This window comes from Gobius niger (assembly GCF_951799975.1).
Source record: "Gobius niger genome assembly, chromosome: 4".
Taxonomy (NCBI): domain Eukaryota; kingdom Metazoa; phylum Chordata; class Actinopteri; order Gobiiformes; family Gobiidae; genus Gobius; species Gobius niger.
In genome coordinates, this window is record NC_136855.1 from 12,092,441 (window position 1) to 12,109,625 (window position 17,185).

The following is a 17,185-nucleotide window of genomic DNA, read 5'->3' on the forward strand; positions in this document are numbered from 1 at the left end:
CCTATTTCTCTAAATCATCATGGGGACCATCATTTGGCCCCCGGGCCTGACGTTGCCTACCCCTAAAACAATGTTTTAAAATGTGTTAATAAAAGTTGAAGCAACAACAAAAACGTTTGGCTCAGCTCTGCCTTTCCCACCGTCGCCACTAGATGTCAGCACCGTTTAAATTACCATTGACTCGATTTTTTTCCTGACTAGTTTGTTCCTCCGCAGTTGCCGTATTTGTAGTAAAAAACATGGCGGCGGACAGCGACAACGGAGGGACGGATTTTGTTTCATTCGGGACCCCTTTAGAGCCTTTAGACGAGGGTAACTGACATATTAACACAACTTATTGTGCGAAAATGTTGTTGTTTAAGGTGTTTGAATGTTCTACGGGAATCAAACAGAGCAGAAATACGTAAGGGCTGAATTGGGACAAAACTAGCCAGCGTGCTAAAGTTCAGTCCAACCTGCTTTACTCATTTATCATGGCCAGCTAATTTACGATGTTTCATCACTTTGACTGTCCATTTACTACACATATTACAAATGCATAACAAACTTGGACATTTGCAGAGGATTGAATGGCAATCGCGTTAAAAAAAAAAAACAATGTGAATGGTCTCAAAGGAAATACTGCTCATATAAAGTCCTCTCCAGTTAACTAAATATCCCTGTTTTTCATTTGTGTTATTATATATGGAACAAGCTCTCTGTGACTTGTTACACCTCTATAAACAGGTTATGAAACGCATTCTTGTACTGTCACATTTCAACCGTTTCATAATGTTAATGCTCCTCAGCACGTTTAAAATGTGCACTGTAAATAATAGAGTTCGGGAATGTCCACAGTTACCATGGAGATCCGCCATCTTTGCAGCTGTTAGCATACATTTCCATAGACTAACATGAGCTAAAAACAGTATAAAAAGTGGAGAAAAAACCAGTGGAACGACTCCGTTAGCTGCTGAGATACTGCTGGTAAATACATCTAACACACTGTGGTCTCCAAGTGTTTTAATGTGAACAATAACTCCAGTATTTTAACTTTTAAAATCTCCATTAGTTTACAATGGCTGCTAATCCCATAATGCTTAGCGATATGACGTTACATTCCCGAACTCTATAATATACCATATACCAAAAATGCCAGTTTAATTTATAAGATTTCTTTGGTCTCTGTTACTGTTCTGTATTCATTGAAAAGACATACATGTGTGCGTGTTGATTTAAATGTATGTTGTGTTTTGTTACAGACGAGCCTCTGAAGAAGCCAGTGCCCATTTATGAACAGACAGTGAAGGATGAAAAGGGCAGATACCAGAGGTTCCATGGGGCGTTCACTGGAGGGTTCTCTGCCGGTTATTTCAACACCGTCGGCTCCAAAGAAGGTCAGCGAACGCCTCGTAGTTTTACAACTCATGGTGCCTCCTTGTGAGTGGACTGCCACGACAATAATGCATCTGTGTAAGAGGAAATGTTTGCACTTTCTTACAGGATGGAGTCCAGCAACCTTCAAGTCTTCGCGGGAAAGTAAAGCGGAGAACCAGAAAGCCAGACCAGAGGACTTTATGGATGAGGAGGTAACGTCGGGTTTGTTCTTTAGTGGTTTGCGTGTAGCTTCCCATTTTTCTAAATACCATTTTGTGTAAACATACAGCCACAGACAGACATACTTCGCCTGCTTCTGTAGACATTAATTTACACAGCTCTCCGGACATGTTAGCAAATATCGATTGACTTGAGATCTGCACAGACCTATTCGTTTACATGCACTTTCTGCAAATACCGCCTGTTCTCATTTTCAGGACTTTGGCGAGCATGGCATTGCCCCCAGTGAGATCACGCGGAGTGCGGAGTTTCAGTCGGGACACAAAGACGCAGCCACAACAAAAGCTCGAGCCGTGAACGCCCAGTCCTCTCTGATCCCGGGAGACACTCTGGTGGAGGAGATCATCGCGCCTGCCGAGTAATACCGATCATACTACTTAATTCTAATAGTTTATTGAGCAAGTCACAATGAGCAAAGTAACGCAGGTGGTTACCATTTCAAAGTATCAGTCGGTTGCTAATCTCTTTTTTCTCCCCCTAGTCCCTGGCCTTTTGGTTAGCCCTGAATTGTATTAAAAACAAGCCATTGTTAGATGGCTTGGAGTGAAAAAGTAGATCCTTTCTCCAACATTGTAAAATCAAAGTTTGTCTTCATCCGAATATGTTGGTTAGATATATTGCTACATTTATATGTTTTGGTGTTTTTCAGGTCGTCTATTGGTGTTGAGCTGCTGAAGACAATGGGCTGGAGGGAAGGTCAGGGAATCGGGCCTCGGGTGAAGAGGAAGCCAAAGAAACAACGGCCAGGTAATAATTTAACATCGAAACAATACATATTTGGTATATTTTGACTGTGAAGTTGTTGAAGCACTAATAAACTGTCCTTTTCACCTTGACAGAAAAAGGTCCCAGAGTTTATGGCTGTTCGCGTCCACCTGCTGGTTCAGAGAGCTCTGAGGTGAGAGAAAAATGCCAGAAGACGCCCTCTGTGAGCAAATAATGTCTTATAAATTAGCTTTTATTATTAGTTTTTCAAAAACTGCCAAAATTAAGGACTTAAATGTCTTTACAAAGCATTAAATGTAATCTGCTTCCCCTTCGCTCTTCTCATGCCCTTGATTCAGCATTTTGGCTACATCGTTTCCAAGCTCTCACATGACAAACTACAAACTTTATTCATCCCACTGTGAGTTAAACATCGGCCATGTCCTTAGAGAAAGAATATACCGATGGTCACAATCTGGCGCTAGTATTGTAGAGTACAGGAAAATTCTCATGTCCGGCACAGTCTGTAGAAGTAAAAGCGGTTGTATATGACATCGCCATTTGCCCTGTCTGTCCAGTCCACATACTGTGCCAGAATACTGAATACATACTGGGCCTTATCTTGATAACTTTTTGCAGTGTGCATCTGGGCAAATAAGCCACTTAAGAAGCTTTTTGTATTTTAGACCAGTTTGTCACAATCGTTTCACTTTGTTCTGCAGGAGGAGGACGATGGGGAGTTTGCCCCGGAGAATGTGACGTTCGCTCCTAAAGACGTGACGCCGTTCGACTTCACGCCCCACCTGGGACTCCAGGGCCTGGGGTACCATGGCCTGGACCCGGGTCTGGCTCTGGGACAGGCCGCTGAGCACATAAACCTGTTTGACCCGCAGCTGGAAATTAAGACCAAACTGTTCGGAGGGAAACAGAAGCACACCAGGCACAAAGGAGTCGCGGGGCAGGTGACCGGGTTTATATGTTTGTTTGGAAGTTATTTGAAGTCTGCGATTTTATTCGTAAGTGAGTTCATCTTGTTACCGTCTGCTCCTTTATATTTCAGGGTTTTGGAGTGGGGGCTATGGAGGATGAAGATGAGGACATTTATCAGAGAGACTCGATGTCCAAATACGACATAGAGATAAAAGACGAGGAGCCTGGGGACGGGCTGTTCGGATGGACCGCCCCTCAGGAGTACAAGAAGAAGAAGGGTACGCAGACATTTAGGTTCATGACAGGCTAGAACGTCATGTCATCATTTCAGTTGGAGCAGGGGCCGATACAACTCAATGGGAGAGAGGGTTTTGAAAAGAAATCTCCAAACACAAAATCTCCAAATGTTTTGCTAGATCATTATCTTATGGGTGAAAATCCTTTCATCTGACCAACATCCAGCATTATTTTGAATATCGTTACCGAGTACATAGGCTGAGAGAGAAAACGTTTAACTTTGTGTCAGTTTTTGTTTCATGTGGATAGATCTAGCCAATACAGAGAAATTAACCGTAAACCAAGTCAAAAATTCAGCATTTTGACAGTTACCATAGTTACCACTATAGAATTTTTAGCTGCACCAAGTCGATTTTAAATGATAGGCTGTTTATATTGTTGTGAAGTAACTTGAACACAACTGTTAACCTCTGACTGTATTTAATTGCACAATACATTTTGTATACAGGATTTCAACTGGTCACAGCAAGTCAAATCTAATGCCATTTTATGTCCAAATATTATATTTTAAGTGCCATCAACACAAAAAAGTGTGTGCACATTTCATTTAAAATTTTCAGAAATATCCCATCAGACAGACACATTTCCAAATGTGGGGAAAAATCTATTTTTAGAAGCAAACTGGGCCCAACAGGCAACGTTTGAGCAAGTGCACCATGTCAGCCAAAATTGCAGTTGAATATGTTTTGAACCATACATTTTGTATCTAAAGCAAAAGTAGTCGAGGAATGTCATTACTTTCCAAGAAATGTAAAGTTAATTGGAATCCAATTTAAGCTCATGATGGAAATGAATCAATAAACTGTTTTGACTATGGCTACCCAAAGTACAAAAAAGTGGCAGCTGCAAACAGGGCTGGACTGGCAGAAAAAATCGGCCCGGGACTTTTGGGTCAAGACTGGCCCTCCAAAAAAAAAAACTGTCATATTCAATGCAATAGTCGAGGTGAGCAAAACAATAAACCCTTGGCTTGAACTAAAACAGTATAAGCTACGAATCGAGGACAATAGTTGCATTTTGTTTCTGCCGAATTCAAGATACGCCTCAGAGACTCAACACTTTAATCTTTTCATTTATAACTTGAAGGAACTTTTGTAAAATTACTTAACAATCTTAAAATGTGCGTTCCGTTAATGAAGTTCCACTCGCGACTGCAACACAAATAAACTTCTCAAAACCAACCAAATGATCCCAGTGTAGATTAAAGATGAAATGGTAAAACTCACCACAGAGTCAGAGAGGTGTGGAGTGAGAATAGAAGTCCCAAAAAGGCCAAACTTTGTAAATCCTTTCAATGGAAACTAGAAGATTTCCAAACTGCACTGACGACGAGGGGCAAGACGGAGTCACCTGGCCAATTCCCAGCATGCACTTCTTTGCAAACATTTGTCTAAAATGTACAAAAAATAGAGGTCTGAGGTTCTGTGGGTCCTGGAGGGAGTTACAATAAACTATTTCCTCTTATATTCACAATGTGAGGGGCATGAGTGTTATGTCCCAGAGGCCCATTGCTCATTATACGAGATTATCTGTGAACCATGACTCAAGGATGCGCCACCAGATGGGAATAAAAGGCGTCACATCCCTCTAGTGGAGAAGTTGTGTAATTACATAAATGTAATGATAGAGGTTCTGATGGCTTTTCCCGTTAGTTGTGGGCCGGTGTCAGGTTATATGGGCCTTATTTCGGTGTGATTGGCCCATCCGGCCCGAAAGTACGTCGGCCCACCGGGAAAACTCCCGAATCTCCCGATGGCCAGTCCAGCCCTGGCTGCAAAGTTTCACTATGTCTGCATTTTGGTCATGATCAGAACTTTTCTGACATGAAATAGTTTCTGAAAAGTTGTGCTCAGTTGGCACTAATCTTGCATATCATTCCTGTTTATAGATTCAAACAAAGACACGTCTTACATCGGCAAAATCCTGGAGGGCTTCACTTTGGCTCAAAATAGAGAGGCAGAAAAAACTGTGAGTATTTATTGTAACACATTATCTCATTATGTTCATTGTGCAGGTTTGAAGCACGGACAGTTGAGTTGGCTGTGATGAGTGTAAAAAAAAATAATACTATCATTATTACTATTGCTAATATAATTTTTTGCTGATGTTAAAATTAATTTAAAAGCCAAAACAAAACATAATATTGGACCTTAATGGAACTAGCTGTTTACATCTGTTTGTCTGTTCTCAGATCTTCCCTCCGCCCCGACTGCCGCGGGACTATCGCCCGGTGCGTCGCTTTAATCCGGGGACGTTTGTGACTCACGTCTCGGGTGTCAGTCCAGCTCTGGCCCAGGCTCTGAAGACCTCCAGGGGACACATGGTCCAAGACGAGCCCCAAACGGGAGGACGCCATCAGCTGGACTCGGGACAGAGGGGGGCCCTGATCGGAGAGGAGGCGCTACAGGGTAATAACTCCCATCTGTGGTCAATGACGAGCTGTGTAAAATGATTAATACAACGGGTTTTTTGGGTCAAAGATTAACAAAAGACTAAAGTATAATAAAGCCATACTGCCCAACATAAGTCTTCTCTTGCTCCCCTTTGCTGTGCAGCTGTTTCAATAAAAAGAAAGAAAAATGAATTGTCCATACATGTGGCTGCTGTAAAGCCCTGGGAGGGTTTTTACTTTGCAATGAGAGGATAGTCCCTGCAGTCATTTCAAAGGGGACTAAAACTGTGCTCAGAGCCATAAAAAAAATACTCCAGATATGTTTTTAATGAGAGGACAACGTTGTAACTAGGGCATTTTTTTTCAATAACCGTGCTTTAACGGTATTTGGTTTTTGATACCGACACCTATGCTAAAATATTGGTCATCTAGAACCAGAAAACAGAACAATAATGTTTTGGAAAATATGCAAATCAGGTTTGTCTCCAATGTCAAGAAATGTGTGAAAACTGGGGAGTAATTTGGGAGAAAATGGGGGGAAATTGGGAGAAACTGTGTCAGAAATAATAAGAAATTGTGTAAAAAAAAATGGGGGGAAATGATTTAATTGAGCTGAAACAACCAGGCCACTTTGTTTTAATGCTGTCCCTGGACCAAAAGCATCAAAACTTAGATCTAAAGATAGACAATTTCTTATTTTTGGTACCTGCTCATTTTTTTCGATACCAGTAATCGAAAGTTAATGGTACCCAGCCCAAGTTGTAACATAGTAAAAAGTCAATTTTTCACAATAACCAAGTTAACAAGAGCAAGTATCCTTTCACAATGTGGCTGTTAGTAGAGTCAATTAAACAAAAATGCTTTAATGGTAGTAACTCCTCATAAAAAATAAAATCAAATTCTGAATTTTTTTTTTTTTGGGGGCGGGGATTAAGATAAAGTTTTAATTCAGCATTCAGTTTTTGGCAAACACACTTACACTTTGCTTGCACCGATTTGTAAAGTGCCTTTGTGTATCTTGAAAAGAGCTAAATAGAACTCTGTTTATTCTCTTTGTGGGAACATTACCAAGTGTGCTTTCGCGACATATCAAACTTGACACTTTGTATTTTCAGGTCCCAGTTCAGTGATGGACCTGCTGCGACCCGAGGACAGAGAGCGGCTCAGAAACATCCGACACTCCAAAGACAGCAGCAGCAGCAGCAGCAGGAGCAGCAGCCGAGAGCCTCAGCCCCCGAAAGACTCTGTTTCCCAGAGTGCACGGCGGCCCCCTCTTCCTCCTCCACCTCCTCCTGCGTCTTCGTCAAAGCCCGGTCAGAGCGTCATGGCCAGTCCCTCCAGTTTTCAGAAGCAGCAGCAGGAGCAGGCTCTGACGGCGTGGAGGGGTCAGACCGCGGCCCAAACGTTTAAACCGTTCGAGAACAACCCGGAGAAACAGGAGCGATACGAGCAGTTCCTCAACTGCCTCAAACAGGGGGACACAGGTATTCACTCTTTAGAACTATTCAATATTGAAATGTCTATCACTATTTTTGCATTATTTAATTTCTTCAAAAATACTTCACTGTATGTATTTATTTATTTATCAATTTGTGGGATGGTCATGTATGATCGGTTCCTCTAAGCCAGGGGCGGACTGGCCATATGTCCATTCTGGAAGAGCACAGAAGGGCCACTGGTTCTAGGGCCACGGGTCTGGCCTCTCACTTTATACCTTACCCTTACCCCCGGGCATAACCGAGCTTTACCCAAATCTATGGGGGGTATTATGCAAGTGTTGCCTTGGCACATTCACGTATTTTTGAGTAATCTGTAAAAACTCTGATAGCAGCCATTTTAGGGATAGGTTTGCCTGAGTCCTCCTGGAGACGCCTCCGAGCTTTCATCACCAGCCGAGTAACAAAAAGTAATTAAAAAGCGGCAAAAACGTGACAAAAAAGCGGAAAAACAAGAGACGAAAACACAACGAAAAAGTGACGAAAACGTGACGACAAAGCGATGAAAAAAGCGATGAAAAAACCACAATAACATGAAAAAAAAGCGAAAAACAAGAGACAAAAACACAATGAAAAAGTGACAAAAAGTGACGAAAACACCCCAAAAAGCCACAAAAAAGTAATGAAAAAGCAGCAAAAACATGACAAAAATGCAGCGACAATGTAACAAAAAGTTACCGTCACTTTTCTAGATTTTAGCTTTCAAATGAGGCGTTACAGTGTTGCTCTCCAGTCAAGAAGCCTTTTGATTTGGGTAAAGCCGAACTGGAGAAAACGCTCTCGGTTAAGGCGGGGGGTAAGAGGTTAACATATGTATTTGTGGAAGTGTCGCATTTACGCTAATTTGGGCCAGGCTGACCAGAGTCCAGGGCTGTTTTTCAGTCCCAGTCCGGCCCTGCTCTAAGCACTTAAAGTAAATGCTTCATTTATGTCCATTCAATAACGTGCAAAATCAACCTTTTTTCAGCTTCTAAAGTAGGACTAGGACAATATGATACAATACATTTGATAGTCGATGGCCGATACAATGCGTATTAAAATACAGGGATATATGTAACCCCCACTTCAACCGTGCGTATTGTCTCCCTTCTCCAAACTGGAGAAAATGTGCTTGGTTCAGGTGGGAGTTAAGACATTAACTGTTAAAGGTTGAAAGGTGCAATAACACAACAAAATGTGGGTTTAATATAAAGTGCTGTGTAATAAAGGTATCTCTGTAAACAAAAGCAACAGAGATATCAGCAATCTTTCATCTTTAAAATTAGCCATTGATGCCACAACATCCTTGGCCTGATAAATATTGCGATGAAAAAAAAAAAAAAGTTTGTAAACCTCAGATCATATTTTGTATATGTTATATCGTTGCAGACTTTTATGCTTTTAATTTCGGAACCATAAGACATAGAGACTTACTCTTTTTGATTTTGGAATCTACTGATTGTTGTCTTTAAAGCGAGCTCAAAACTGAATAAATCAGCTCTATGCCTCTAATAAAGCGCCCCCTGCAGTTCAACACTGACATTTTACCATTTAGAAGCTTCACACACAGGATTATAGGCAAGACATTTGGAAAATTCAGCCAAATATATTGGCTATATATCATTTAAAGTTTTCGCAGCCATTTAAAAAGAATGGAAAGGATTGATACTTTGTTATGGTGTCAATACATTAATTGTTTATAATAATCAATACATTGATATTGCTGCATAAACGTATGGCGATATATTAATTGTAAAACAATATTTTGTCCCTTCTCTATTCTAGACCATGACTTGCAGTATTATTTCATAGAATCTGTATTTCATAGAATTTTGTGCATAATAGATAGAATATGGAACAATCCTCCTCATTCTTAGCACCGTAACCAAAAGTGCCCAAAGTCTGGCATCATTTTATTGTAATGATGCCATTTCTTTAGTTTCCGAGCCTAAAGAAATGTGTGGGGAAAGAAACAGAAAGCAAACCGAATGTATAGTCTCGACAGAGTGCCTTGTATTTGTGTCAGATGCCCTGGAGGAGAGCCTGGACTCTGAGATGACGGAGTGGGAGAGGAGCAGAGAGAGAGAGGAGTTTGTCCGAGCGTCCATCCTGTACCGTCCCTCCTCGTCTTTTCTCTCCTCCAGATTCACGAGGGGCAAACAGCAGGACGACGACGACGACTCTGTGGAGGTCAACAGAGACGAAGAGGTACAGCCGCATCTACGGGACAGTCACAGACACTTATAAGGCTGATTACGACTCCTTCTGTTTGCATTGGTGCGTTTAGAGAGACATTGACGACAAACAGACGGCGGTGAAGATGAAGATGTTCGGACAGCTCACCAGAGAGACTTTCGAGTGGCATCCGGACAAATTGCTCTGCAAACGCTTCAACGTTCCCGACCCTTTTCCAGGGTAAGGCTGCTTTAATATCATACGTGAGGCATCGGAGCGTTTGTGTTACTGACTTTCACCTATCCTGTTCTCCAGGACTAGTGTGGTGGGTTTGCCCAAAGTGAAACGGGACAAATATTCAGTGTTCAACTTCCTGATTGTTCCTGAGAGCAAAGAGACTTCAGGTAACGGTTACTTCAGTCTTCGATAATGGTCTTAAACATTGCAGTAACAATATTTTATCAAACCATTTCACAGTATATATGTTACATTCTAGGGCTGCTCGATTATTGAAAAAAATAATAATCACGATTATTTTTGTCATAATTGAAATCACGATTATTCGAACGATTATTTGTTGCCTTTAAAAAAAAGTCTATCTTTATTTTATTTATTTATTTATTAATCAAAACACTACACTACACTTTGTTTTCTGGATAGTCATAAAAGTACAAATGATTTCAGGTACGCCTTGATTAAAGAGAGGTCCCTGTTTCACACCTGCCCCCTGCTGGCCAGCCCTCACACCTGCGCAAGTAAACTAAGCACTGCGGCCTGATGACATCATCACACAGCGCCGTTTGTTTTTATGTCAGACAAAAGCATGAGCCATGGCACGTGAAAAGCGAAGGGAAAATAATCCCAGCGCCCTGAAATAACGCAAGTCTGCTTTACAAAAAAAAATGGCCAAAGAAGAAAAAAATATATATATATATTTTAAAAAAAGACGTGAAAAAAAAAAAAAATAGAATCGATTTTTTGCGATTATGCTAATTTTGTAATCGTTACTGTTGTAATTGAAATCGTAATCGAATTTCGATTAATTGCACAGCCCTATTACATTCAATCTATGCAAAAATCTTAACTCTTAACTAAGTAAATACACATTTTCTATCACACATTTATCTACAAATATTAAATGCATTAATTTTTCCCACTAGGCATTACATCACCATCAATCGTGTGGTATAGCTCAAACAGGAGTGGGAGATTTAAAATGAATGATCTATTTTAATGCTTGTGTCCCTCTGTTCAGCTCCTCCTCCGAAGCCCCCGGAGGTGAAGAAGTCTCGATGGGACGTTTCCCAAGAAATGAAGAGCAGCAGCGACGCCCTGAGTGACATGTTGACCGCCGCGCGAAACCAGAGCTCCGAGACCGAACCAGACCCGACCGGCAGCACGGACCAAACCGGGACTTCAGAGATCCCGGCTTTACCTGCTCCTGACTCTGAAGATCAGCGTTCAGACACAAGGACCGAGGTGGGAATCATTGCAGATGTATTTTTCGACACGATACGGGCACAAAAGATGATTAGGGGTGAGCCCATCAGAGGGACATCGACTGAGATGGTTTGGCTTAATATTTTATAATATTTTATGGCGATGGTCCTGATGCCACATAGTAAGACTCCGTAGAGAATATTTCTAGATCGCAGAGTACACTGTGTTACCAAAATAATTACTCAGTGATAAGTAGGGCTAACACCAAAAAAAAAGGTTCAGATACTGCTGGTATTGAAAAAATAAGTATCGAAAGCAGACACTGAAAAGAAGTATAAAATCTTGATGTTCAAGCTTAGGTGCTGTTGGTCATCAAAATTCAAAAGAAATAAAGAGAAACACTGGTTGAAATTTTGTTTTAAAAAAAGGTGAACATTTAGAAAAAAGTGGAAACATTTGGGAAAAAATACACATTTTGGGGAAAAAAGTGGAAAAAAAAAATTTTTTAGGCAAAATACAGAAAAAAAAGTGGAAAAGTGTGGAAAATTTGGGGGGGAAAAATGAAAAAAATTGCGGGGTGAATTTTAAAAAATGTGGGGGAAAAAACAGAAACAAAATTGGGGAAAATTTAGGAAAAAAATAAGGACAATTTCGGGGGAAAAAATTGGGAAAATTGGTTAATAAAAAACTGACATTGTTTTGATTTGACAAACTTTCTCGCAGACGAAGGAGAAGCAAAAGGACGGCAAAGAGGACAGCAGTGACTCGGACTCAGACTCGGAATCGGACTCTGACTCCGAGGCCGAGGAGGAAACGCGGCCCCCGATGGACCTGTTCAAGGCCATTTTCTCCAGTTCGTCTGATGAGAAATCTTCATCGGAGTCAGAGGACGAGAAGCCGAGGGAGGGGCCAGAGCAAGGACTGGTGACGCGCAATCTGTTTAACATTAACCCCGCTGTCACCCCGGCAACGAAGGCCTCCGGAACGACAGCCACGCCCTCCACAGCTTCGACGCAGAACAGCAGCGGTATAGATACAATCTGACGACCTTTTTTTTCCCCCTTGTAATGTCATTGTTTTATTGTTTCAGTGAACTTGACTTATTTCATTTTTGTAGCACCTGTTTTAACGAAAGCAAGAGAAGACCCTGAAGAGTTTGGTCCGAGGCTGCCTCCGCCATCATCATCCGCTTTCAGTGAGTTACATACTTTATTGACACTAAGCTACAAATCTAACAGAGATGTGACCTGGAGTTTAATTATTTATTTGATTGTTTTAAATCATTTTCAGGCTGCAGCAGAGGCCCACGTGCCATATCCAGCTCTCCCATTCCAGAGGAAAAACCCAAAAAATCCAAAGACAAAAAACACAAGAACAAAAAGGAGCACAAGCACAAGAAGGAGAAAAAGGTTCGAGGACTTTAGACTGTAGATAGTTTGAGTGGCCTCGTGCATGATACATTGAATGGACTAAAATAACTTTTCCTTTGTTTCTATAGAAGAAGAAACACAAGAAACAGAAACACAAAGTGAAGCAGAAGAAGAGTAAAAAAGATGAAAGCAGCTCTGACAGCGACGAGGACAGTGAAGAAAACACGACTGAGGTGTCCACAGATGAGCTGCTCAAGAGGTCTGTGTGTTTGAGTGCTGTTCATGTATAATGTGCGCTTTCAATAATCAATATTTCTGACTGAAAGTTTTTTGTGGGGATTTTTAAAACCCCACCAGTCTGGAAAACTAGACTAGTGAAAATCAGCAATACCAATTTAATGTGAAATAGACGCGACACAGAAGATAACGCTTGTTTGTGTCTTGTTTCAGGCTGAAGACGATCCGCTCCCAGTGTCCTCTGTGAGGGCTGTTCTACAAACTCTACAATTAGTTTTGACAATAAAGTGTAAATATTGTGACACGAATGTGCTGGATTTCTTTATTTTACTTGTATACTGTTTTTCTGCGAATAAGCTTTATACAATATTATGCTGCCTGCCCCTTGCATTGAGCCATTAATGCAAGTGTCATGAAATCTGAATCATTCAAATGAAGGGGTTGAGAAATAATCTGGTTTATTTTACATATTTATTGCAATTTCATTCTATTTGTCCAGAATCTGCTTCGGATGTTCACGCTACTAACAAGCCAGTGTTGACAACTTTCTCAAAGCACTTCAGTCGAATTGTTGCCTTGTCCCTCCAAAAATGTGTGGGTCGTTCTAAATGCCGTTTCTTTGTGTTGAGTTCCAGGGGCGTAGCACCAAATTCTGGGCCCTGGGTACAAACTATCTTGGTGACATTACAGAATCCACCTCATCAAGTCACTGCAGAGTTGAAGCGCACGGTGCTGAACACCGGTGTGGGCTGAACCATTTGGCACATTTTTAAAGGGGTGTCAGGGCCCTGAGATATTATCAATCATTGTTGTTTGTGCAAAATTCTGTGTAGCAACCATTGTATTTTAGCCGGTTGTGTTCAGTTCTTATAGCATCAATTATGAGGAAACTATAGAAAGTACAATACAGAACGCTTTTTGCAGCATTTTTGAGGGCCCCCACCCTGCTCTGGGCCCTGGGTACTCAGTACCCTTTACCCCCCCAGTCCGACGCCCCTAACAGTATTAGAACATAATTATCATTGTCGAGTGTGGCCACATGGGTGTAATATAAAATACTAACCACACGAGGGCAGTATTTCTTCAGAAATAACAGCTTCCTTTATTTCTAAGAAATCTGAATTCCTCCTCCTTATCCATCCATTCTTGCTTACGGTATTCCCATCATTTATCCAGGATAGATTACATTTCTACAACTGAACGCGACATCCAAAAAGTGTTTCAAAGGTTGTGATTGGAGAACCATAAACATGTCTCCTTGACAAAAAGCTGTTTGTGTGTGACCGGCGGATTCTTCTCCGGGACCCGCAGCCTGGAGCCCGTGTCCGTTTGGTTCCATCTCCAGGCAAAAATGGCAGCTGACTCTGTAGCACCTGAAGAAGCCCTGGTGTTTGTGAATCACTGGACTTGCAAAAACAAGGACGTTGACTCTCTGTGTCTCACAACTACAAACTCACCTGTTATGACCAGACCACTGGAATGTAATAGTGGCACAACTGAAAAAACAAACTCCTCTGTCTCTGCTCTGTTTATAACACTGTACTTACAACAACTCCCCAAGGCTTTCTAAATAAGAGCTGAACAACAAAGACAATACAAATCATCTTTCTTATTTACTCAGGTTTATTTATCACTGCTCAAAGTGTTCTACAGGTGGCGCTGCAGAGTCAGGGGGACACGGCTGCAGCGCCGTCTCACCTCTGCCGGAGCTCCTCTACGGGCAGGTCAGTGACATGTGACTTCCACAAGACAGGAAGACAGTGGTGCAGATGGTAGAGCGGGTCGTCTCGTGACTGGAGAGTCGCTGGTTCAAATCCTGCAGGTGCACGCCGTCATTGTGTCCTTGGGCAAGACACTTCACCCTCCTTGGTGTCTGTGTACACTGGTGTATGAATGAGAGAGTGAATGGGTGAGTGGTTCCTTGATGTAAAGGTGCTTTACAAATGTGAGCATTTACCATTTAGAGCGGGTGGTCTCGTGATCAGAAGGTGGGATTCCTGGCTCCTGAGCGTTGTGTCCTTGGGCAAGTGGCCCACCTGGCCTCCAGTACCTGTGCACATCGGTGTATGAATGAGAGTGTGAACGGGTGGGCGGCTCCTTCTATATATACAGTATATACATATATATACATACATATAAAGTTGAGACAATTTACCATTTATAAAGAGCAGCGGCTCCTGAGAAATCACAGGTCACTCCTCGGTCGTGTGGTGTCGGGTCAGGACGTCCTCTGCTGGTGCGGCGATCACTCCCAAATGTTTCCCCTGTAAACAAACAAAACAAACACACACAACCCCACCGACGAAAACACAGTCCTATTCATCTCTAATATTCATGTCTCAGTCGTAAATGGAGGCATTAGGTTGATTGATTTATCCATAAATATTCCACTGTCTCTGAGATTGGTTGGTCTTTATCACAGAAATACATTATTCCCGGAGTTCAGCGAATTTATAGCAGATGTAGTGCTACAAATAAAACGCCTGTAAAAGTGCCAAAACAGTCGTTCTGTTTCATAAAATAAACGTTTGTAACAATAAATAAATTCAGATTAAAAATTAAAAAAACACATCTGCACGCCGCAGCGCGCGTGACGTCACGCAGCGCAGAGAAAGTAGTGGCTCGTGTCCGAATCGCCAACATTAGAATCAGTGACCATGTACTCGACTATATAGTGCGGGCCTATGAATGAGGGGTTAGTGTGGACATTCAGACACGTCCTTGTTTGAAAATCAGTCGCATTCCATGTTTTTGATCAAACCGCATGACGTCATGAACATTCGTCGTTAAATAGATCTGTGGGTGAGGATTCTAACGGGGGCGCTGTGGCCTAGCGGGTAGCGCGTCGCGCACAACCACGCTGTCCGTAGGGCGCCGCAGTGTGCGGATGCTCGCGACTTCGCGCCGTATCTGCATTGGTATGTAGGACGGGCTCGCCCTGCGGTAGAGACAGGTTAGGTACTTTCTAGGGGTTAGATGGATTAGAGCTCTGGCTGCGCCTCCCTCTTTTCATGTACAAGGCATGTTCTTTAATTCAGTCTCAAGGTCGCTGGTTCGAATCCCGACTTGGGGAATATGTTGAATCTCTCTCCCCGCAATTCAGTCTCTTAACAGATCATTCGTGAGATCAATAAAGGTTTATCTTATCTTATCTTAAAGTAAAGCACAGATAAAGGTAAAGAGCTTTATTTTGTAATTGTACAACGAAATTACGGATATCAGATGAAGAGTTACACGGGGGCCACACCGCCGTGAATAAAGTGGGGCGATGATTGTGGCCACACCACCAGCAGCAGCGTCCGGCCGCGCCACAAAGGAGAAGAGGCTTCCTGTCAAATAAATGTCTGTGCTTGACGCACGCCTCCAAAAATAGGATTGATTCTATCTTCTAAACGCGTGGCGCCACTAGCGCCCTGTGCCTCGGGCTGAGTAAGACTCAGCTGATGCCAGCAGCGCTTCGCACGCGGTGGTGTGGCCCGGCCTAGTCCTCAGCCGACTAGACAAAACGCAACTTTTCCATTTCAAAAAAATTAACCTAGAAAATGAATGATGGATCATCTTTTGCCAAATGCGTTTTCAATCAAAATAGAAGTCCTCAAAAGGCCAAACATTGTAAATCCTTTCAATGGAAACTAGAAGATTTCCAAACTGCGCGCAGGGCAAGACAAAGTCACCTGACAACTCCCAGCATGCACTTCTTTGCAAACATTTGTGTAAAATGTAGGGGTCTAAGGTTCTGTGGGTCCTGGAGGGGCATGAGTGTGATGTCCGAGAGGCCCATTGCTCATTATAGGAGATTATCTGGGAACAATGACTCAAGAAAGCGCCACCAGCAGGGTATAAAATGCCTCACATCCCTCTATTGGAGGAATTGTGTAATTGCATCCATGTAATAATAGAGATTCTAATGGCTTTTCCCTCTAATTGTGGGCCGTGTAAGGCATTACGGGCCTTATCTCGATCTGACAGGCCCAACCGGCCCAAAATTAGCCTACGTCGGCCCACCGGGAAAACTCCCGATTCTCCCAATGGCCAGTACAGCCCTGCCCCTCGCCCTGACCTATGTTAGAAATATTTGTATTGAATCAGTCTCGTGTTATTGTGACCCTGCCGGGCTCGAACCCGTGACCTTGAAGTCGGCGTGTTTCCAAAAAGAATCCTAAAAATCTTTAGCCACTGTACGGCTATTCGAAGCAGAGACCCCCTTTCCCCCGGTTACTACAGCTCGTGTGAGCGCGCACACGAAGCCGAGTGCCGACGTCCTCAAGGTGTGCGGGGCTCTACCCGGGCGGGCGTTGCGCTTGTGGCGGCGGAGCGCGCTCTCCGCTTGGCCACCGCCCGCCGAGAGAATCCAGGACCACGAGTCCTTTTATCATTAACGCATCAAAACATTACGGTGCCCATGGAAACCTCAGAGTTCTAAGTGATGACGTGATTGTGATTATTTAAATGATCACACAATCTTTAACACATTAGACTATCAACTTTTCACTGAAAATAATGGAGGATAATGTTTAGTCCAAGGTTTAACCTCTTAACCCCCACGTGAGCCGAGTACATGTTCTCCA

The 17,185-nt window shown here is 42.5% G+C and overlaps 1 protein-coding gene across 1 annotated transcript; it reads left to right on the forward strand.

Annotated features, from left to right (window-relative positions):
• The first annotated feature begins 226 nt into the window (after window positions 1-226).
• gpatch1 (G patch domain containing 1) lies at window positions 227-12,919 on the forward strand. The gene is made up of 20 exons (XM_079555206.1): window positions 227-312; window positions 1,242-1,376; window positions 1,483-1,568; window positions 1,794-1,954; window positions 2,246-2,343; window positions 2,436-2,494; window positions 3,024-3,263; window positions 3,362-3,509; window positions 5,417-5,496; window positions 5,720-5,936; window positions 7,036-7,404; window positions 9,422-9,603; window positions 9,683-9,810; window positions 9,886-9,974; window positions 10,826-11,049; window positions 11,734-12,037; window positions 12,128-12,205; window positions 12,301-12,419; window positions 12,509-12,639; window positions 12,831-12,919. Exons 1-20 carry the CDS (start codon window positions 240-242, stop codon window positions 12,862-12,864), a joined length of 2,955 nt encoding a protein of 984 aa, XP_079411332.1. The 5' UTR covers window positions 227-239; the 3' UTR covers window positions 12,865-12,919.
• Window positions 12,920-17,185: the final 4,266 nt, after the last annotated feature.

Bases quoted from the DNA above. Each gene is read 5' to 3' on its own strand.
- gpatch1 (XM_079555206.1), top strand. From the start codon at position 240: ATGGCGGCGGACAGCGACAACGGAGGGACGGATTTTGTTTCATTCGGG. The intron at 12,038-12,127 runs GTATAGATACAA...TCATTTTTGTAG, and splicing joins TTCGACGCAGAACAGCAGCG to CACCTGTTTTAACGAAAGCA. The intron at 12,420-12,508 runs GTTCGAGGACTT...TTGTTTCTATAG, and splicing joins AGCACAAGAAGGAGAAAAAG to AAGAAGAAACACAAGAAACA.